The sequence below is a fragment of the Cavia porcellus genome, unplaced genomic scaffold (assembly GCF_034190915.1).
Source record: "Cavia porcellus strain 051 isolate PalLab524CR breed Dunkin Hartley unplaced genomic scaffold, mCavPor4.1 scaffold_14, whole genome shotgun sequence".
Lineage (NCBI taxonomy): Eukaryota > Metazoa > Chordata > Mammalia > Rodentia > Caviidae > Cavia > Cavia porcellus.
The window spans coordinates 40,965,694-40,989,514 of NW_026947497.1; the positions used below are offsets into that span (position 1 = coordinate 40,965,694).

The following is a 23,821-nucleotide window of genomic DNA, read 5'->3' on the forward strand; positions in this document are numbered from 1 at the left end:
CATATGAAAATACACTTTTTTCATACATTCTGTGGTTGATGGGCATTTTGATTGTTTCCTAGATTTAGCTATTACAAATTGTGCTGCTATGAACATTGGTGCACATATATCACTGTGACATGACCTTTTCAGTTTTTCTGGGAAAGTCCCCAGGAGGGGAGTAGCTGGATTGAATGGAACTTCCAGTTCCAGTTTGTTGAGAAATCTCCATACTGATTTCCATAGTGGTTGCACCAGTCTACACTCCCACTAACAGTAGAGAAGTGTTCCTTTTTCCCCAAAGCCTTTCCAACATTTGTTATCAGTTGATTTCTTGATGGCAGCCATTCTTTCCAGAGTGAGATGAAATCTCAATGCTGTTTTAATTTGCATTTCTCAAATGACCAGTGATGGTGAACATTTCTTCGCGTATTTATTTGCCATTTGTATATCTTCACCTGAGAAATGTGTGTTCATCTCAGATGCTCATTTTTGGAGAGGGTCTTTGAATTTGGGGGGCTTGATGTTTTTCAATTCTTTATATGTTGTGGATATACATCCTTTGTCTGAGGGATTGTTGACTAAAATTCTTTTCCATTCCGTGGGTTTTCTTTCCACTTTGTTGGTGATTTCTTTTGAAGTGCAAAAACTTTTTAGTAAGATGAAATCCCAGTTGGTGATTCTTTGAAGTATTTCCCATGCAGTTTGCATTTTGTTCATGAATTCTCTCCCTACCCCTATGTTTCCAAGATTTCTGCTTGTCTTCCAGTAGATTTAGTGTTTCTGTTTTAATATATAGATCTTTGATCCATTTTGACTTTAGTTAGTGCATAGTGATAGACATGGGTCTAGTTTCAGTCTTCAGCATATGGAAAGCCAATTTTTCAAACACCATTTATTAAAGAGGCTAACCTTCTTCCAGTGAATATTTTTAGCCCCTTTGTCAAATAGAAGGTGGCTGAATGTCTTTGTAGTACTGTTTGCATCTTCTGATTTGTTCCATTGATCCTTAGGTCTATTTCTTTGCCAGTACCATTGCTGATTTTATCACAATAGCTTTGTAGTATTATTTCAAGTCAGGAATTGAGATGCCTCCTACCTTGTCTTTGATGCCCATTTGCTATTCTAGGTTTCTTCTGTTTCCAAATGAATTTTAGGAATTTTTTTCTAGATCTGTAAGTTATGTTAATGGTATTTGATTGGGATTGCATTAAATCTGTATAACAGTTTTGGGAGTATTGCCATTTTCACAATGTTGATTCTTCCTAACCAAGAGTAAGGAATATCCTTCCATTTTATAATATCTCTTCAGTTTCCTTTTTAGAGTAGTATAATTTTCAGCATATAGGTCTTTTACATTCTTGGTTAGGTTGATTTCTAAGTATTTCATTTTTTTAGATGCTATTGTGAGAATCAATTTCCATCATTCTTCTCTCAATGAGTTTTTGTTTATGTACAGGAATGCTATTGATTTTTGAGTGTTGACTTTGTATCCAACTACACTGCTTAATTTATTTATTAACTCTAGTAGTCGTTCAATGGAGTTTTGGGGGACTTCTATGTAGAGTATGATGTCATCTGCAAATAGTGATAATTTAATTTCTTCCTTTTCTATCTTTATTCCTTTTATTTCTCTGTCTTGTCCAATTGCTCTGGCTAATATTTCCAGAACTATATTGAATAGGAGTGGTGATAGTTGACATCCTTGTTCTTTATTTTAGAGTGAAAGCTTTCAGTTTTTGTCCATTTAGTATGTTTGCTTTGGTGTGTCATATGTCCTTTATCAGATTGAGGTAGATACTATCTATTCTGAGTTTCTGTAGGGTTTTTATCATGAACAAGTGTTAGACTTTATCTAAAGCTTTTTCTGTGTCTATTGAGATGATCATGTGATTTTTGTTCTCGACTCTGTTGATGTGGTACATTGCATTTATTGGTTTATGTATGTTAAACCATCTCTGAATTCCTGGGATAAATCCCACTTGGTCATGATGTATAATCTTCTTAATGATTTGCTGCATTCGAATTGCCAGTATTTTATTGAGAATTTTTGCATCAGTGTTCATTAATGAGTTTTGCCTATAATTCTCCTTTTTGGTTGAGTCTTTCTGAGATTTTGGTTTCAGAGTAAGACTTGCCTCCCAGAATGTTAGGGAGGATTGTTTCCCTTTCAATTTCATTGAAGAGTTCGAGGAGTATTGGCATTAAATCTTCTCTAAATTTCTCATAGAATTCAGCTGTGAATCCATCAGGATCTGGGCGCTTTTTTTTGTTGGTAAGTTTTTAATCACATTTTTAATTTCAATAGCTGTTATTGAGCTACTTAAAAATGTTATATCTTCTTGATTAAGCTTTGGTAGTTCATACATTTCTAGAAATCTGTCCATTTTCTCTGTGTTTTCCACCCTATGTGAGTAAAGATTTTCAAAGAAGGTATTCATGACCTTTTGAATTTCTATGTGACTTGTAGTAATTTCTCTACTTTTAGTCTGTATTGCATGAATTTGAGTTTTTTTCTTTTTCTTGATAAGGTTGGCTAGAGGTTTATCAATTTTGTTTATTCTCTCAAAACACCAACTCTCTGTATATTTCTTTGTATATTTTTAGCCTCAACTGTATTAATTTCTGCTCTGAAATTTCTAAGTTCCTCTCTTCTATGAGCTTTGGGTGTTAATTGCTCTTTTTCTAGAAGCTTGAGATGTAACATTAGGCTGTTTATTTACAGTCATTCAGTTTTCTTGACTGACAATGCATTGCTATATATTTACCTTTTTAGGACCACTTTCATTGTGTGCCATACATTGCTGTATGTTGTATATGCATTTTCATTGCATTGTAGGTATTGCTTAATTTCTTCTGTAACCCATTGATTGTTCAGGAGGTTGTTATTTAAATTCCATGTATTTATGCAGGTTTTGCAATTTCTTTTGCAATTCATTTCCAATTTAAGTGCACTATGGTCAGATATTATGCATGGGATAATTTCAATCCCTTTCCACTTGCTTAAAATGGGATAATTTCAATCCTTTTCCATTTATGGGCTAATATATGGTCTATTTTGGAGAATGTCTCATGCACAGCTGAGAAGAGTGTGTATTTTGATGTGGTTGGGTGGAACACTCTGTAAACATCTACTAAGTCCATTTGCTCATAGGTTTGATTTAATTCTGTTATTTCTTTGCTGACTTTTTGTCAAGTTGATGTATCTCTTTGTGACAATGGGTATTAAGGTCTCCTATTACAATTGTGCTGTTGCTTATTTGGTTTTTCATATCTATTAGCATTTGTCTTATATAGTTGCGTGCTCCTCTATTTGATGCATATATGTTGAAGATTGTTAGCTCTCCTTCTTGAATTATTCCCTTGACAAATATGTGGTGACCTTCTCTATCTCTTTCAATCATTTCTGATTTGAAGTTCACATTGTCTACAAATAGAATAGCTACCCTTGCTTTGTTCTGGGTTCCTGTTATATGGAATACTGTTTTCCATCCTTTGACTTTTAATCTATGTGCTTCTTTTTGAGTCAGACTTATTTCTTGTATATAGTATATTATGGGATCCTGTTTCTTGATCCATTCTGTGAATCTATTTCTTTTAGTAGGTGAATTGGGGCCATTTACAGTGATGGATATAACTGATATGTACTGGCTCAATTTAGGGGCTGGGGATTTAGCTCAGTGGCATAAGCGCCTGCCTGGCAAGTAGGCAGTCGTGAGTTCGATCCCTGGTACCAATAAAAAGAAAAAGACAAAAAAAAAAAATACTGGCTCAACTTTGTCATATTATTTCCTGCTGTTTTCTACTTTTCCCCCTTGTTTAATTGCTTGGCCTATCTGGTGGTTTCTTCCTGTTGTTCTGGAAATTGTAATCACTTTTATCTAGTAATCACTTTTATCTATCTAGTATATCTTTCAGTACTCTTTTGAGGGTTGATTTGGTGGACATGACTTTCTTCAATTGTTCTTTGCCATGGAAGTACCTAATTTCTCCATTAAATCTCAAAGAAAGTTTTGCAGGGTACATCAACCTGGGTTGAAAGTTATTTTCTTTCAGGGATTAAAATACTTTACTTCCAGTCTTAACTTGAGGGATTGTGCTGAAAAGTCTGCTGTGATTCTAATGGGCTTTCCTTGATAGGTGAGTTGTTTCTTTTCTCTAATAGCTTTTAGTATTATGTTTTTATGCTGTATGTCTGGGATCTTAATTATTATATGTCTGAGTGTAGATTTATGTTGGTTGTGACTGTTTGGCATTCTATATGCTTCTTATCTGTGTATCAGATTTTTTCCCCATGTTTGGGAAATTTTACTTCTGTAAATAGTTTACTGATATCATTCACATTGATTCCTGCATCTTCATTGATGCCTATCAGTCTTATATTGTTTCTCTTGGTAACATAAAAAAGCTGTTGAATTGTCATTTCATGCAGCCTTGTTATTTTTAAAAGTTCTATCCTTTCATGATCACCAGCTGTGATCTTGTCCTCAAGGTCCGAATTTCTATCCTCAGCTTCATTTAAATGATTTCATCAGCTTTTGAAAGGAAATTTTTATTTCTTGAACCTCTTTGAATTTGTTTCATGCACTCTACTTGTTTTCTATATTGGCCATTCAAGGTTTCAGTCAGTTTCCCATTGCTCCTGTACTTTTTTTTTTTATCTATGTCTTCTCTGGATATGCTGAGCAACTCCTTTATTAAGGTTGTCATTTCTGTCTTTATGTGAGAAATTATTTCTAATTTGACTTCCTCTATAGCCTCATGGATTTGGGGGTTTTTTTTATTTTTTTTTTTATTTCACTTGCTGTCTTTTCAGAGGTTTCCAGTGTGTTACTTTTAAAGTTCTCTATTTCAATGTCTCCTGTACTTGCTCCTGATGGACTAGATGTTTGAGATTGCACTTTACTTTTCTGTTTTCTCATTTTCACCTTTTGGGCTACTATTTGGTCTTTCAATCCCACTAGTCTCAACTCTCAGTCGTGTGTATCTTAGGGTCCTACTGTGTGGTTGACGTTTGTCCAATTGCTGGGTATCGCAACGAAGAGATGGGCAGTCACCTGTATTCTTCCTGCAGGGCCTGTTGGGTGAGTCCTCTATTCTTCCTAGGCTGATTAGTCTACAGCCTGGGCAACTTAATAAAACCTTATCTCAAAATAAAAAAGGGTTAGGTATATACCTGGGTGGTACAGTGCTTGCTTAGCATTTATGATGTCCTAGGTTCAAGTCTTAGTTCTGCAAACACACACATGGAGGAGCCAGTCACATCTCCTCACATTCACTGCTACTCCCTAGTACAAGTTGCTATTTTTTGAATTATTGTTATAGCTTTTCTTGCTTCTCTACTTGCCCCAGTGCAGCACTATAGTTAGAACAAAGCTTTTAAAACACATCCTACAGCGAGTACAGTGGGGCATTCTTATAATTCCAGGCCTCTGGAAGGTTGAGGCAGTAGGATCACAAGCCAAACCTGGTCTGGACAATTTAGTAACACCCTGTCTCAGTTTTTATTTTTTAAGGGGTTAAGTTGGTACCAGGAATATAGCACAGTCCCAAGGCCCTATGTTAATTCTTACTACTGAAAAAAATCAACAAAATCCCCACATATAACTATATACATGCCTGTTCAAAATCAAAGGGCTCTTCTGTACCTCGAATGAAATCCAAAGTGTCCTCCCCCTTGACTACAAAGCCATGTACAACCTTCCTCCCATCTTTGTGGTCTCATCTGCTTCACTGTTTCTCTCAGAATCTACCCTTAATGATTTCTTTGCTGACTTTTAGCACAGAAAATAAAACCTTGCCTCAGGACCACCGTATTTATGATTCCCTTTTTATGTTACAAGTGGTCTCCAACATCCATATGGATTCCTCACCTTATCCAGAATTTGATTCAAACATCTTCTCATCAGAGCAACTGACTGGCCCTAAAATAACACATTATGTAAAGCAAGTCACCTCCCACACTCTAGTGCCTGTTATTACCTGACATAATCGAAAATTTTATAAATTTTGATTTTCCCCAATTCTAGGATGATAAGTCCAGGAGACCAGGAACCAAACCTCTTTTGTTCCTGATTGTATCCTCAGTGCCTAGAATCCTACCTTGTGCATAAAAGTGCTCAGTAAATATGGTTACATGAGGAGATACAGAGACATCTCCACAAGCACATGATGTCTTTGGACAAATGTGTCAAGGATCCTTTGTCCTCCGCAAATAGCCACCAGCTCAGGGCTTCAAAAATCATCAACACAAACTGGAACAGAAATGTAACATTTTAAAAATCATGAACTGTGTTCCAGGTTCTTTGAAAGTGTGGCCTGTGGAAATGAAGATTTGATACATAGGTTATTCCGTTTTTCTGAACTATTTTAGAGCAAATTGCAGGCAGATTGTCTCATCACTACTAAATACTTCACTGTGTATCAACCCACTGCCCAGGACACTTCTCTACAAATATCAGTATAAGCATTCAAATCAAGAAATCACCCTGATGAAATATACCACCCATGCCACAGGTTTCATTTGAGTTTCTGCCAACTATTTAATTTTTCTCTCTAGGTCCAGAGCCACTCTGAGATCATCTGCGGCATTTCACTCTCATGTCTCTTGAATCTTTCAGCTTGGATCTGTTAGTTCTTCTGTCATTCCTAAGCTTAAGAGCACTACAGAGCATGGTCCTGTCATTGTAGGATACCTCTTGGCTGGGCCCACCTAGTGCATCCCATGTCCAGACCAAGGTGGTATATTAAAGCCTGGAGTGTGACGGAAACGAAGCACGATCTTCCAGGAGCATGCTGTGTCAGCCCACGATTCCGTCTGGAACCAGTGATGTTCACCAGGGGCTCCTTGTCCACTTGATGCCTCCCAAACTTCTCTTCGATAAAACCACCAATTGCCTTTCTATAATCAAGTAAATATTTTCAGAGGATACTTCAAGACTTGGCTAATATCCTGCTTCTATCAAATATTCTCACACATTTCCTGAATCAACTAATGCTGTCAAATGGTGACTATCTCCATCAATCCCAATCAGTGGGCATTTCTAGCATAGGGATGCACTGTACAACTCCTCTACTAATTTTCTTATTTCATAACTTACTTACATTAGTATAGAGCCACCTTTTATTCAGTAGGTTATAGCCAGTTACTATCCCCACTTATTTTGATACCCAAATTGTTCTGGATCTTGGCTAAAGGAATGAGTCCTTCATGGCTGGCTCATGTGTCCTTTTGATGTATTCCCATGATATTTTGAGTACCTCCCTACAGAAAGTTCCAAAATCATTTTATGCGTCACCAGTCCAGCCTAGAATCAGACCTGGTTTCTTTTAATTAGAGGATGGTATTTAGAAAGGAAGATGTTCTGGCCATTTGATGTGTCCTTTACTAGTGGCCTCTGAGTGGACAGAGCTATAGTATTTGTGGTGTATCTATGTACACATGCACATACACAGTTTTTAAAAAGTTATTTCACACTCATTTCTGATCCAGTCCAAGCCTCCAGGTTCTTTATACCTTTCTTTCCATATTTATAAATTCCTCCTCAATCAATACGGTACCTGGCTTCTGTGTTAATTAACATTTTCCTCGTTTGCCCAGGAGCCCCATAACTTGGCAGTCTCCCAGCCATGGAACCATCTTGCAACCTGCCATCTCTTCAGCCCTTCTCTCTTCCAAGAAAGAGAGGGAAAGAGAGGCCACAGGGGTAGTCATGCATCCTTAATGACAGATTCTCTGAGTCTTGTGGCCGGAGAAAAAGTACTGCAAGACAGACAACTGTGGGGGAACTGCTGCCGTTTGCAAAGGCATCTGTGCAGAATCCACCTGGGTTCTGTAGCCACAAGGGTCCTCACACAGATCCCTGGCGATTCAGGAACAAGCAGCCAAGCAGTCTCCAGTGTTGGCTCCTTGGAATTAGACACTATAAAAAGCACTGCTCCAGTTGCCTAGAAGCCTATTTTCTAAGCTGAATAAGGTAGGGAGACATATAAATCCAGCACATCAAATACCATAGAGACAAATTCTTCTAAGTAGCTCTTGTGGCTGCTTCTAATCTGGGTAGAGCTGGGGCTCTCTGCTCTCGCCTAATAGCCACCAGCTGTTTGTACTGCTGCCCAGAAAGAGCAGTCACGCTGGTAGACATGCATTAACATACATATGTGCTCATATTAAAGTCTTGGGGGAAAAGGTGAGCTTTTTGCCCCCATGAATTGAGTCCTGAAAGCAACAGATAGGAAATACAATGTGAGTGATTTGAGAGTCATCATTGCACAAATATGTGCAGATGCTTTATATCTTTGGGATCTCAAAGCAAGGAAACCATTGGTGACAAGGAGTAGCAACTATCCAAGCATTTAATTAGTAATGAGTTATTGTGTGCCACAGTTTTGAAGACACTAGGGGAACTGTATTCTCTGCTGACTGGTGCACAATTGAAGAACATCCTGTAACCCAAACAAACCTCCCTTGCCTGTTGGCGCTGGGAATCCTCTGCTACCAGTTGTGACAACTAGAACAAACACAGCGGAGAAACAGCTCAGCCAACAAATGGAACATGTTTGGATCCAGATAGGAGGAAACAATCCTATTCCGATAGCCTCAGTTACACCTAGGAGCTTGTTAGAAATCGGAGCCCTTCCCAGAATACCCTATACATCAGAAATTCCACTGGTGGATGAAGCCCGGCCCATCGTGCGGAGGTATTTTAGATTTAGGTTGGTGGTACTGGAGATTGAACTCAGGACCTTCTCACTGGACTCTGTCCCCAGCCCTTTTTTAAAATTTTGAGATAGGCCTCACTAAGTAACTAAATCTTCTAAGGTAGGTTGAAATTTGAGATTTTCCTGCCTCAACCTAGGCAGAGTACTGGGATCACAGGTGTGCACCACCAGGCCCAGCGCATCAGTACGAGTTTTAAAACTCAAGTTTTACAGCGGCTATCCTAGATATTTCTAGAGTGATGCTGGAAGGACGCTGAGACCAACCAGCCTGACACTTAACCCCTGGGGCGCGGCTCCGTGTAGTTCTTCCAGCAAACAAAAAGCTTGTTTACACAAGTTATACACATTCGCTATATTTAAGGCGCAGGAAGTCGTTCTGGACTCAGGTCAGAGTCCCTTCCCCTTTTGCCCTCAATGCAAGTCACAGACTGAGGCTCAACTGGAGACCCGGCAGGGGTCGCTGCTGCCCAGGAAGAGCGACTCAAGGAGCGTGGCAAGAGAAACCCAGAAGCTTTGACATCACACTAAGCTCCTCCTTGCACGCACGCATTATACACACACAAACATATACAGCCACGCGCGCACACACTCGGCCCGCGCACTCCTCTCCCGGAGCCGGCCCCTCCCGCGGCAAGTGTGCGTCCCGCAGCCACCGGGCGAGGTCCGCAGCGCAGCACAGCGCAGCGCGCACGACCCCGGCGCGGCGGCGGCGGCGGCGGCGGCGGTCCCCGCGGCTGCACCCGGACCGGCTCGTTCCAGCGCCCGGCGGCGGCGGCGGCGGCTGCGGCCGGGACACCCCCGCCAGCGCCCGGCCCCCCGCGAGCCGAGGGCGCAGGGCTGCCACCCCTATGAACGGAGAAGGCCGGCGCAGCAGCAGGACTCGCGGCAGCTGGACTCCTCCGCAAGCCCGGGGCGCCTCCTCCTTTCCCACCCTCCGTTCGCCCGGGAAGCAAAATGCAGCCGCCGCGCTTTGGTTAGGAGGCGCAGGGGCCCGCGCCATCCGCCGCCCGCCCGGAATCCGATCCCCGCGGCGGCTGCGCGTCCCGGCCGCGGCCCCTGGGACCCGCGAGTGAGCGGCGGCGGCTGCCGGACGAGGAGAGGCGGCCGGCCCAGGTTGGCCGGGACCGGGAGGGGACGGCCGGGGCGAGGCGCGGGGCGCGGGGAGGGGCCCCGGCGGATCGAGATGGCACCGTCTCTCATCCAAGCGTGCCGCAGCCTGGCTCTCTCAACATGGCTGCTTTCCTTTTGTTTCGTGCATCTGCTCTGCCTGGACTTCACCGTGGCCGAGAAGGAGGAATGGTACACCGCCTTCGTGAACATCACCTACGCCGAGCCCGCGCCGGAACCCGGGGCCGGCGGCGCGGAGCTGCGCACCGAGAAGTCCGAGTGCGGGCGCTACGGGGAGCACTCGCCCAAGCAGGACGCCCGCGGGGAGGTGGTCATGGCCAGCGCGGCGCACGATCGTCTGGCCTGCGACCCCAGCACCAAGTTCGCCGCGCCGACCCAGGGCAAGAACTGGATAGCCCTCATCCCCAAGGGCAACTGCACCTACAGGGATAAAATCCGGAACGCGTTTCTGCAGAACGCCTCTGCCGTGGTCATCTTCAACGTGGGCTCCAACACCAACGAGACCATCACCATGCCCCACGCAGGTGAGGGACCCCGGCGGGTGCGGGGCGGCGCGGGGGAGGGGAGCCCCGAGGCTGGAGGCTCCGGGAAGGATCTGGCTGCGCCTGGCTCCCAGCTCTACTCTACAAAGTAGGTGCTGCGCGCGAGACGCGCCTGGGCTCCCTGGACCTGCTAAGTTTTTGCTCCGCTTTACTTCGGGGTGGGGCTGGGGAGGAGGGTGCCACGGGGGAGCGTTTTCACTTCGTGGCGGGGAATGCAGGAGAGCTCCCATCACGCTGCTCAGGGACGAGAGTTCTTTGGGGTGGGCTGACTTCTATGGGATGGGGGGACTTGGGGTTTGGAGGACAGGACCAGGACTCTGGTATTGTTTTAGATACGGCCCGCACCTGTTCGGAACTGGCAGATCTGATAGTTGAGCTCTGCGCTGGGGTGTGTGCCTCAGGTGTAGCCCTGCGTGTGCGTTTGTCTAGCAGGTGGGTAGGGTTTCCTGCTGGCAGCTTTCACCACAGGGAGCTAGTTTCTCCAAGTCAGTTTTCAGCTCTTGGGGAAAGATTAATAAATCCCCCACGCCTGTGCAGGGTTTATGCAAGTTATAAATAATATTAAAAGTACTGTTGTTGTGCCAAGCAGTCATCCCCAGACACTGACGAGCGGGCACGGTGGATTAATGCTAACAATCCTTAACCAAAAAGGGCGAGGTGCACATAAAACTTATAACTACCATATTTCTCCAAGGTTGCACCGTGCCCTTTGCATGGTTGGGAGTTTATGCTGAGAGTTTTATTTCTGGCCAGAATGAGTGGCTTCTGCATAGAAGGAATAAGCTTTTGTTAATGGACACAAGTGCTAGGATTAGAAGTGCATTACTACCCCAGAATTCAGCTCCACAATTTGTGCCTGACATATGCGATGTGTTTGTGATGGGGTGGGGATGGGGGAACCTATTATTCAGGTTTGCTAGCATAAGCCAGTAGTAGTTCAAGCAGACAGAACTACTGGCAGTGTTCTACCTGCTTGAATCCAGAGTTATTGCTGCATACGGTTGGTGGAGAAGTGAGCTCTCCTTCCTCTGGGGACTCCTAAGTGTGGTAGAACAGGCAACAAGTATGAAGATGCATTTTCTAGACGGTGCGGCCTAATCAAAAGTACTATTTTCTTTAAAGGCAGATTGTAATAAACAGGTCACTGAAACAGAACATCAAATGCTGGCTCGTTTGCACAGGTGTCCCTTCTAGGACAACTTTCCAAAGAGCTCGTGCCACCTAGTAGTGAAATAGGGATACAGTTGATTTGCCTCAGTAATCATCGCCAGCTGTTTTAGTCAAAGCTATTAGTCACCCTTAACACAAACAAGTGGGAAAGGGAACTGTTAGACTTCATCAGCGGGCCAGTGGGGAGAAACAGCAATGTGTTAATACAAAGGAGGAAGGCTGGGGATTTAGCTCAGTGGCTTAAGTGCTGGCCTGGTAAGCATGAGGTCCAGAGTTCAATCCCTGTGTACCAAAAATAAAATAAAATAAGAAAAAAAAAAATAAAAAGCAGGAGAGGAAGTTTTTACTGTTTTGAAACAGCTACACTGTACCACTTTTAAAACGTGATGCATTTCTTTGAGCGCAACAGTTTTCTGGGGCACAAGATTGTCTGACCTTGTGTCAGAAGAACAGTACTTAAACTTGCTGTCCGAGAATGTTAGAAGGGTGAAAGAGCACTTAAAGTCATGTAAAGTATCTTTAAATAAGTGAATTACTTACTACAGAAAATCTGCATTCAGAAAGTGGGAAGGAGGTATGAAGGAGGTTATCTTAGTTCCTTAAACTCTTAAGAAGGTTGTTAGCTGACTTTAGAGGATTCTGGCAGTGTTTCTTTGTGCGTGAGCATGCAACCTTAAATTAGGTTCCTCTGAGCACAAAGTAAGGGGCATCGTTTGTTCCTGTCTAAAGAGGTTTTCCAGCACTGCCAGCACATTGGATCAATTAATGGCTTGCCTGTTCTTAATGGAAGCAGTAAGCTGATTTTCCACACAGATCATTCTTAACACATAATGAGAGTAAAAGGTTTGAAAGTTAAAGACTAGAAGAATGTAAAGGAAATTCTAGCAGTTTCCAAAGATGTGTTCCTCTTATAGCTACAAAACTCTACGTTACCTTTTGACATTTTGCCACATTAGAGGTTGCATTGATTGTTGTTAAAGCCTCATTATAAGGAGGTTATGTGACAGCGTGGCACGGTGAACCCTTTGGTTGGCTCTGAAATTCTGACTGAATCTCAGACAGGGCAAGCACTGGTTTAGAGTCAGTGTCTTCCATTTGGTTCCAGAATTTGAAAGCTTGACTTCTTTGTGGCTCTGTGCAGTTCAGATTTCTAAATTCACTGTCCATTTTAGATATTAATCAAATCTTATGTAAGCTTGAGGTGCAGTATGCCATAGAATCTTTATAGCTGGGGGCCTTTAAATTCAGTCTCCCAAAAGTTAAAAGAAAAAAAATAAAAGTTGATGTTAAATCACCTCTCTAGATCTTTTTATTTTTGGAGCCGACAACTTTCAGAGGACAAGATCTGGATGCAGACCATCCTGTGCTATGTATGCATTTCCTACGAGGTGACCCTAAGATACCCAAAATCTTGAAATTCAATAAAATAAAAATTGTTTTTGTTTCTCTTGTTTATAAAACCCTTTCTTTCACTTGTTTCTTTTCCTGTATAATTTTGAGTTCTTCCCATTTTTGCAACTATGATTTCTCATTCAGAATCCCCTGGTTGCTTTAGTTTATAACAAGTTACATTGTTTCCCACGGTATCACAGCTTCCTTGAGATGTAATTTACATTCTCTACAATTCAATCACTTAATAATAAAACTCAGTATTGTTAGTGTATTGGCTGAGTTTTGCATCACCACTAATTCAAGAAAACAAAAACACAACTCTTGTGACTTTTTAGCACCTAACCTCCAGTTCTAGTCCAACACTAATCTACTTGGTTGCATCTCTACATATTTGTGCCTTCTGTTCATTTTATATGAAAGGACTCATATATTAGATAGACTTTTGTGACTGGCTCCTTTGTTTCAAGGGGCCTTTAAGATTATAGTGTTTGTCATTCTTTTTACTGTCAAATATTCCACTGGTGGGGGTACCCCATATTTCATCAATTATGGGTTGGGGGTGTAGCTCAGTGGCAGAGGACTTCCTAGCATGTGTGTGACACCAGGTTCAATCCCCAACACTGCAAAAACAAAATAAACCTCCTCATCAATTGATAGGCACTGAGGCTGCTTCCCCTGTTTGGTTTTTATGAATAATGCTGCTGTGAACATTCTTGTACAGATTTTTGCGTGCTCATTTCTCTTCAGTGTATTCCAAAGAGGAGAATTTCTGGGTTATGTGATAACTCTATGATTTAACAGACAATTGTCAGACAATTTTTCTGGAAGGAACCAAGCCATTTCACATCTCCACCAGAAGTGCATGAAGATTCCAGCTTCTGCACAGCCTCACCCATGCTTATTATTATCAGTCTCTTTTATTTTGCCATGCAAGTGGATGCAAAGTGCTGTCTTCATTGTTTCATTTGTATTTTCCTGAACGGTGATAGTCACTTGCTAACATACTCTTAATCCATTTCCTGCTTTTCCTTTTGCTGTCTTTTCCCCTATGCCAGTATCACATCATCAGTGACTTTCAGTTCATACATGTTTTGTCTTAGGGAAGAGAGAGAGGGATGATGCATGAAGAACATCTACCCAGTGGAAAGACTGGGCCAGAAGTTTGCATATCCTCTCAAAAGAGGTATGTATCTTCAGTGCAAGAGCAACCAGAGGATGTGAGCAGAGCTATCTGGGAATGCAGTCTCCACCAGGTGGGAGACCCAGCACTGAATGTTTGGGTGCAAATAGAGGTAGCGAGACTCCAGTTATCTCCTGGGAACTGTCTCTTGATGCCTGCCTGGAAGCCTCCTTTCAGTGTACTCTAGGAAAGCGATGCCATCAGAAATTTCTGGAGACAGTTGAGGGGAGAGGTTGACTAGGAACACAGCCTCAAGGACCAATCCCTTGGGTTTGTGTTGTGGCTTTGCTGCTTTCTTACTGTGTATCTTCAAGCAAGTTATTCTACCTCTCAGGGCTTGGGTTGCCTTGTTTGTGATGAGGGGATAATATCCAGCTAAGTTTCTTGCTCTATTGGATTAAAAACTGGTGGTCAATTTAAACACCAACTGACCTGAATCAGCATGGTGCTGAGTGTAGATTGCCACCTGATGAAAATTGCCAATGTAAAAAGGAGTCCTAGAGAGGAAGAGTAGCATTGTGGATTCTCCTAAGTGTCATTGTTTGGAGCCACTGGTTCTCCTGGAAGAGCTTTTCATGCAGAGCTTCATGAACTGGGCTGTTACCATTGGAGGAGCTTGGGACCTGTTGCTGTGAATGGCTGTGGTTCACTTGGCTGAGCTTTGGTTCTTACTTTGAGCATTGCTTCCTGTCTCCAGAGTGAAGATGACTGCTGTTCAATCTCCAGGAGAAGTTTGTCACTCTGCTTCCTGATATAAACTCCACTGTTCTCTTTGTTGAAGAGCTTGAGGTCTCGTTGTCACTGAGGATGGCTGAGGTGCTTTTCGGGGGAGCTCTGTTCCTTATTTTGAGTGATGTTTTCTAGCTCCAGTGCAGAACCTTCAATCTGCTGGTACAGATCCTTCACTCTGCAGGCATAGACTTTCTAGTTTCCACCGCTGACCTTTGGGCCTTCCCAGCACAGATCCGTGAAAGACTTGCATGAGTTACTGTCATGGGCTCTAGGCCTCCAGTTGGACTCATGGGGGTCTTTGTCATGGGCTCTTGGTCTTCAGCTGGACTCATGCAGGATATTGCTGTGGGATCCAGGCCCTCTGCTGGCTTCTCTAGGTCTTTAGTGTTGTGGACAGATTTCCTGTACTTCTTTGGTATGTAACTCTTTGGGTGATCATTATAAATAATCATATGTCCTGTATGTTAATATTTCCCTTGCAGTCCCTGACTGGAACACTTGCCCTGTGAATTAAGTGGGTTAATAGCAGATAGCATCCACATCTGTAGCTGGCACATGGTAGTGATTATTGACCCTCACAAGCAGTGAACTCACTGACCTAGAAGAGCCACGAACTGGCCCATCATCCCCAGAGGCTTAGTGAGGCCCTGGTAGCCTTGGAAATGATTCTTTACCCTTTCATGTTTTAGAGACTTGAGCAGCTATGCCTATTCCTGTTGCAGCCTCAGTGACTTGGGACAGGGTGTTTCGGTTCCCTCTACTGATTAGTGAGAGTCTCAGGTTTCTGTTTTTGCATTTGTTTTCTTGTGGCTGACATGCAAATGTGGTTTGATCTGCACGGTAAATGTGTGTGTTGGCTCTCTGTACCTGAGTTTCAGTGTAGAGGAAATGGTAACATTTTCTTCTTTCCCTTTGGAAAGAGCATGCGTGCTAGCTTTTCATCAATCACCAGTGCCCAGTTAAAAGGAAATTAAACCTCTAGTTGTCTAGGAAGAGCTTTTGAGACTCTGGATTCCTAACAGCAACTTGGAGATGGAGGTGGAGAGAGACGGGCTGGCTGAAGAAACCATTGTGAAGACAGACGCAGCCCTGGAAAAGGAGAGCCCAGAATTCTCAGCTTCTCCAAGGCTGAGGAGATCAAATGGAAGGCTCTGTCCTGTGCAGGGGAAGCTTCCCGTTTAATTCATGGGTTCATGATGTCTTTGTGGCCAGTCCTTTAGTTCCTAAAACGTGCCTTTGCCTTTACCTCTGTAATGCAATTGGCTGCTTTAAATTTTTCAGAGCTTGTATGTTTCTAAAACATCTTTGTACACTTTTGTGTTTCATTTTCCAGGAAGTTTTATTTCCTTGTTCGGCACATCCTAGCACTGTCTTGGAGAGTAGTGATATTGACCTAGTAGTGCTTACTGTCTGCCAGACATGACCTAAGTACTTTGTGTGTATTATTTTTATTCTCACAGCACATTGACATAGGTACCCTTATTATCCCCATTTCTTAGGTGAAGAAACTGAGGCAGAGTGATTTAATCTTGGAAGCACTAAGTGGTAGCACAAGACATGCAGACTCAGCAGTCTGCTGACTCTAATGCCCTAGCTACCGCTCCATTTGCCCCCCTTAGCCTGAAAGGCCACTCTGCAGACCAGGTGTGGACAGTGATTGCTTGCTCATGGGCAAAGGGGCTGCAGCCAGTTCCTGTGTGAGGTCTGCAGGCACACGCACTCCTGGCTCTTGGTCAGCATCTCTTCAGTGGAGAAGCATGTTTTGTCTTTCCTCTCCCACGCCTACTTTTTATTCACCATTCAGCTTTGGACATCAGTCACTTTTTCTGTTCTTTTTTGGCCACAATTTTCTCCTTTATAAAATGTGAAGTTTGGACAAAATGATTTTTAAGAACTGTTTGAACTCTTAACATGTACTCCTTATGCAGTTAAAAAATAAAAACTAAAACAGGATGCATCTATTAAGATTCAAAGTTCTGGCTTCCGTTGATCAGAAAATCCTGCAACAGGAGCCTGGCAAGGGGGAGCTGGCTGTTTGCATGAGTGTCTCTCCAAGTTGGCCCAGGTCCCCAGCACTTGTGATGGCTCTTGGCCTGCTCTATTTATGTTCTCTGCCTCAGTCCCAGGGTCTGTGTGTGGGAGAGGACCCCCAGCTTTTAAGAGCTCAAACAAAGGTCATGGAAAAACATTTATAAAGGCAAAAATGTTTAGAAATGGAAGAGGTTGCTTTGGGAGGTTAGGCTCTCTTGGGGGTTCAGATTGAAACCGACTGGGAACTTTGTAGAATGGACGATCGCAGGATTCATATCCAGAGTTCCAGCGGGTGACATTGTAAAGGCTTCTCCAGCCTGAGAGTACAGCTACCTGATGCTATGTCCTTTAAGAAACTTATTTGTAACCGCCTCCATTATGCAGAAACTGTATCATTTATGCCTGATCTTAATTTCCCTCACTCAGACAGTCTCCCCTTTCCCACTTGTATGTATGTGTGTATTTAGTATTTATTTTGCCCTGCACTATAATTCTTCACACTGGACTGGCAGACGGCTATCTAATAGCCAGGAATTCCTGCCTCTGTTATTAAAAGACATAATTCATCCTAAGTGTTAAATAACATTCTTGGCTGTGTAACTTAATAAGGCCTGGTCCTTTCAAGAAACTAAATGACTTGTTTACACATTTTTGGTCATGGAAATACATATCTTGAGGATTTGGAAGGAATTCTACCTTATTCATAATCTTTAGTAAGAATTTGATCTTTATCTCTCTTGGTGCTTTTCTTCTTAAAACTCCCTTGAATTTTTTAAGGAAGGAAGTAATTTTACAGCCATGAAATCTGGTGAACTTTCTGGAACCTGGAGCTTTTTATTTACTGCTGATTGTTACTGGTTTCAGACAGCAGGGGCTTTGCGTCTGCTACAAAGTCAATGTGTTTAGAAACCTGTCTACTTTTGGAAAGAAGGTGTTTGACCATTATTGTTGCATTTCTGGACATGAAATTTAGTATTTTAAAGAATGTAGTATTTTGACAGCTTTCAGAAATCTTTAGTTTATTCCTAGAAGAGATGCTCCCTCCTGTGCATACTCTAAAGAGAATCGTATTTTATTGTTAAGTGACTGAGATGACTTTGGTGCTCCGTGTATTTAATAATATGAAATGAGAGACGCTGAATTTGAATTAAGAGGACATTCACATCCTATTCAGATTATCTCAGATCCTGAGTGTTTTGTTGGTGTGCAGTATGAAACCCAGAGAAAAAGGCAGTTGCATTTTATGATTATTCCTCTAAGTCATAATTATAAGTGGAAACTTTTTAATAGCTCTAATATAATCTTGAATACCATTTTGAACTTTGAGGGATTAATCTTTGGCAGTTTAATTTGTATAGGATAAAGGTGCTTTATATATTGAAGCCAACTATTAAGATTTTGGTTAGATCTTGCTATTTCTATAATAAAACAGGTACATTAAGTATTTACTGTTTCAAGTTTGTGGTTGAAACAGTGTTGAAACAATCTGTCTATAAGTAGCCTTTATTTTTTAATTCTCTGATTTGTACTGATATTTACGAAAACTTTTTTACTAGAAATACTGTTTGTCAAAAAGTATTAAAGCCTATCCATTGGGCTGTTGGGTAACTTCATATTCAGTGCATGAACGTATTTCACAATTGAAATAAACTCTATACAAGATTAAATATCACATGGTTTCTCTTACATGAAAAACCCAAAATGTAAATAAAGAGCAAAATAAAAGCTAGATTAACATGAAACAGGGAACCTTTTGCAAACAGGAAGAGGACCAAGAGACGGAGCAGGGGGAACATAAAAGAATTACCAAGAATTAAGAATGTGCATGTGTACCAATGCCTCACAATAAATGTAATTATTGTGAACTACAAATGTGTACTAATAAAAATTTAAAAATAGAGGTTTCATAAAAGGGTTTTTGAAATTTTGTATGAACTAGCTCATTCGTATCCTTTTCAGAAAGGAATATATAATTAGTTACACATATTAGATAAAGTTTTCAGGAAATACTTTGTTTCTTAACCAAGTCATCATGGTATCCCTCCATCATAAATGGCTTTTATTTTCCTGGTGACCACTGACTCTGGACCTTCACACTGACGTAACAGTTGTCCATCCGTCCATCTATCCATCCATCCGTCTGTCCGTCCATCCATCCATCATTTGAGACAGGGTCTTGCAAAGTCACTGAGTAGACTGGAGTTCAACTTAGCGTCTTACATCTACTTTTATACTATAGACAAGGCAGAAACTAGAGGTTTTTCATAGGTGTTATCAGTGAACACACATTTAATTGCCTCTTTTACCCTTTAACTTTTTTTTCCAGGTCCCTATAATAGCTTATAGAAGCTATTATGTAGATATTCTGTTGTCATGAGTTGACTAAACCTTCATTACAAATATAATTATAAATGGCCCAAAGAACTGCAGAAGAGAAAAAATGTTTTCCCTTTCATGGATGAGGAAGATGCCTGCAATGTCCTCTGAGATACCCACAGGAAGGCCACCTCCTCAGGTCCCTTCCCCATGAGACCTCATCATGAAGCCACTGCTTAGCCACTTTGTTGAAAAGAACAGTGCCACCTCCCTGTCCGGGCACACTTTTCAGATCTCTGCTCCATTTTACTTCCCATTCACATGTTCACAGTTAAGTTCCCCAAGTCTAAAAAGGTCCTTGCCACATGAACAGTGCTCAGTAAATATTGTTAAGTAACCTGGAGACACAGCAAGGTGGACTATGTCCATATGTTACTCTCTAATTCATGACAAAGTACGATTCTGTGACATACATTTTTTATTTTGGCTCATGTAAGTAAAGTCAGTGTAATTTGAGTTTCTGCTTACAAATATGTATGCATTTTGTAGAATGTGACATAAAGCTGGCCTCTGGCTCACATCCTTGATCTACAGGGAAGACCTAGTGGAAACCATTTAAAAAATTTTGTAATCACATATAATTGTGTGCATATGTTTATTGTCCTGCAATTTTAAAGATACACACACACACACACACACACACACACACACATACATACACTATGTAACTTTTCTTTTAAGTGAGAAAAAATGCCATGTAGAACATTTAAAAGGAGTGTGGATAATAATAAAAACTAGTCCTAACCAGAGGCTGGGGATAGCTTAGTGACAGAGCAAGTGCTTAGCATATGCGTGGCTGTAGGTTTGGTCCTCAGCTATAGGAAAAAAATTAGTAATCCAACTACTGTGTTTACTTCATTGTATTACATGTATTTACTTTTACCAAATTAGGAAAATATTGCCTCTATATATTGTAACTCTTTAAAATTTGAAGGTCCGTTTTGAAATTTGCTTCGTGGTATTTTAGTGATACTTCCATTTTTACATAGACAGCGTGGCAGCACACGTCCTTAAGTAGCTAGATGTGGGTGCATACTCATGATTACTTCTTAGCTCAAGTTCCTGAATGTGGACTAGTCAAAGGCTATTTGTGTGCACCAGTAGGCAGGTGTGTGTTTGCTTGTTTAATAGCCCTTCCGTGGAGGCTATGAATATGAGCTCATTGATTAGTATGGTGTTCTCATGGACGAGAAGAACATTTGTTAGTGGTGCTGCTGTTGCAACCTCCAGTGGGCTTGCTGTAAGCCTCACCTTGCTGCAAGCTAGACTAGTTTGGCTGCTAAGGTTGACCAGAAGGTGGAGAATCAGATGTCTGGCTGATACAGTCAGCAGAATAGTGACTGGGGAGGACCCTTCCTATTCCCTTACAGCTTTCTGAGTTGGGGATGTTGCAGTCTCATTGACGCAGCAGTTATCAGAACTCAGGTTGCAGTTGTAGTTGTGCCTCAGTAGGCTTTGTCATTGCAAGTCATTGTCATCCTCAGGGACTCATTTGTTTTCCTCCATGAATGGTGAACCCAAGCCCCTTGGAGGGAATCTTGGTTTAGGTCACCAGTTTTCCACTCTGATTGCACTTTGGAAATACCTGGGGAGCTTTAAATGTATGGCTGCCTGAGTCCCATCTGTGCAAAGCTGGCATTCTGCTGGGGTGTGGGAGGGCCCCCCAAATGATTCTAACACGCAGGGCTGACAGTCACCACACTCAGTGAACTGAAAGCCCCCTCAAGTTCTTCATTGCTGTTACTCAGTGCCATTTTTTATTTCCACTGGTAAAGTTTATAAGAAGGAAAAATGTCATGCAGTCCAACTCCCCTCTGCCAAATACAGAAGGGTAAGATACACAGAAAATTTCACTTTCGTCTCAGCTCCCCTGTGCCATCCTATATGACGTCTAACTGTCAGTTTGTTTCCTTGTTTCTTTTCTCACTTACACTATTTGGCTATGTTTTCTTATTTTTACATTTTTTACCTGATTCGGAAAAACAAAAATTGTACGTATTATTGGGTTCCATAAGACATTCTGATACCTGCATACATCGTGTAATGTCAGACTCAGTTTGTATAGGACTATCTCCTCAAATATGTATCATTTCTTTATGGTGAAAACACTCAAACTCCTTTCTACCAGCTTTTGCAACACGCAATAGTTATTGCTATTTGTCATCCTGCGAACAGTAGTACACTAGAACCTCTTGCTCCTGGTTGTATCTTCGTACCTGTTAACCAGCCTTATCCCCTACCCCTTCCTCTTAACTATCACATTTTTATATCAACTGATTCTTTATTATTTTAAGAAATAGTGTTTTGTTTTCTTTGAGGGTGTCGAAATCTTACCTAAAATTGTTTTTTAAAAATTTACTTCTCAAGAATTATAACGGTAAAAAGTAGGATGGTATATATGTAATATTACTACAGCCGTGAGTTGTGATTCACTAATAACAACCAGAGTTTGGGAGACCAGCAAGAAGACCACAAGTAGAAAACACAGCCAGTACAGGAAAGTGCACAGACTTCAGTGAAGCAATCCACATGGCTACAGTAATGCCCAAAATTTCAAGGAGGTGAATCTCAGGAGTATGCTAAATGTTCTTGATCGTAGCATTTCAGTTTTGAAAGGCTGAGATACACTGTTATTTTTACCAGGTAGAAACTCCTGTCTTATTCACTGAGATTGTCCCTTACCCTGTCTGAGAGGAGGAAGAGGTAGGGGAGGGAGAGGACCCAGGTCTGACATGTTTCTTGCCTGAGGGAGTCCTGGGGAGTTGTGAGGCTGGAGGTGGCGGTTGCGGTTTGCAGTCACTCAGTCTGTTGGGCGACACAGCCCATTCTAGGCCTGTCCTGTTTCTGGCTGTGAAGGGCAGTGGGAAGGGAACCACCAAGAATCCCAAGTTTTGCTGGGCAGAGAGGGTCGGGCAGCTCAGGAAGCAAGAGTTTAACTTCAGACTTGGAATCCTCGCCCCTACAATGAGCCTCTTCTGTTATCCATCAGAACTGTCGTGGACCCTTGCTTTATGTGATTCATTAACGGTACATCCAATCAATGTGAACTATAATTAATGTCAAGTGAAACATATCCTGAATTCCCATCTGACCACCGGCGTTGTCACCAGCTGAGTCTAAGCAGTCATGATCCCTTGCCTGGACCGTCGCTGTCACCTCCATCTGGTGTCCAACGTCTGTTCCTGCCCCCTGCAATCTGTTTCCCGGTCAGCAGAGAGAATGAACTTTTAAACATACACAGCAGAGGCAGTCACTGGGTGCTCAGCCCTTCCGGGGGCTTGCTGCCCTGCTTGGATCCAAGGCTCGGACTTGGCCTTGCCCATCTGGCTGACCTCCTTCCCATGCCCTTCCTGCTACATACACTTCCTTTCCTAGCTCCTTTCAGCCCTTCTCTCGCCTTCTTCTGCTCCCCAAATACCCCAGACTTATTCTACTTCAGGCCCTTTAGAAACTCTTGGTCTAGATTTTCTTCAGTAGAATTAAACATTTCCTTGTGCTCCTGAGATATTTCAGAATGACTTCTAAACAAATATTGCAGTGATCATTGATATATTTCTCTCATACTTAACAACTCATTACTTTTTTAAAATTAACTTTTTTTCCCCACAGTACGCTGTGAGGAAAGTATCTTCTGGCAAAGCACCGCCTGGTAGCATTGTAGGATCACGGGGCTTCTCAAATGAGCAGGGTGTGGCCCCGTCATCCTTCTCGATTTTTGCAGGCTTCTCCCAGATGTTTCCATGGTTACCATGTCACATCCCTACTCTGCTCATTTGCTGCCTTCATTGGGACATGTTGAAAAAAACTCTCACCTGCTTTTCTCTTATTTTTTTTAATCCTTACTTGGAATGTTTGTATTATTTTGCTCATTATTTGTGCCATTATTCCCTCTGTGTCCTATGAAAATGAACTCCACGAAGGAGAACTCCACAAGATAACAGTCTTGTTAACAGCTGTGTGCTAGAGTCTGGGAAGAAAAGCTGTCCAGTAAGTGGCTGCTGAAAATAGGAAGGAATAGCAGAATCGTGCATAATTCTCAGGCCCATTCCTCACTTAAGGAATGAGATAGTGGCTTTGTTAAAATACATATAATTTTTTTACATTATATTGAAGACAGGATTTCATTTGAATGATTGAATCCTTGATTTCATGTCCTGGGCATAGCAGAGACTTTTTTTGCTGGGACTATGCTAAGGAATTCATCTATTAACCTGAATGTAACCCTGGTAAGATACCTCTTGTTCTGTTGCTTGGCCCTTCTCAACTGCTAAGAACAGAAAACGAGAAAAGATAGTGGCCCTGGGCCCTTTCTCTTTGTGTTTACATTAGAGATGGTGGTAGGCCAGGAGCAGGAAGCTAGTCTGATTTCCTGAGCCCTTTACCTCCTTCATGGCTGTGCTTCTGAGACCAGATGCCTGTTTCATTGTAGCCACAGCTAATTGCTTCTCTGCCTGTCCTTAGGCACTTTGCTTGGAGGTCTGCAATGGGATTTTTAAAAAGTAATGTCCTTTAGAGTCAGTTGATGTCAAACACAGAAAAAAATTGAAAACAATACCTAGTCATGGTGCTG

The 23,821-nt window shown here is 42.1% G+C and overlaps 1 protein-coding gene across 1 annotated transcript in view; it reads left to right on the plus strand.

The window, feature by feature from the left end:
• Window positions 1-9,491: 9,491 nt before the first annotated feature.
• Rnf150 (ring finger protein 150) overlaps window positions 9,492-23,821 on the plus strand; it is a 236,353-nt gene continuing 222,023 nt past the window's right edge. The window contains exon 1 of the mRNA XM_063260836.1: window positions 9,492-10,352. Coding sequence (XP_063116906.1) covers window positions 9,884-10,352 — 469 coding nt within the window. The 5' untranslated portion in view covers window positions 9,492-9,883. The remainder of the gene's footprint in view (window positions 10,353-23,821) is intronic.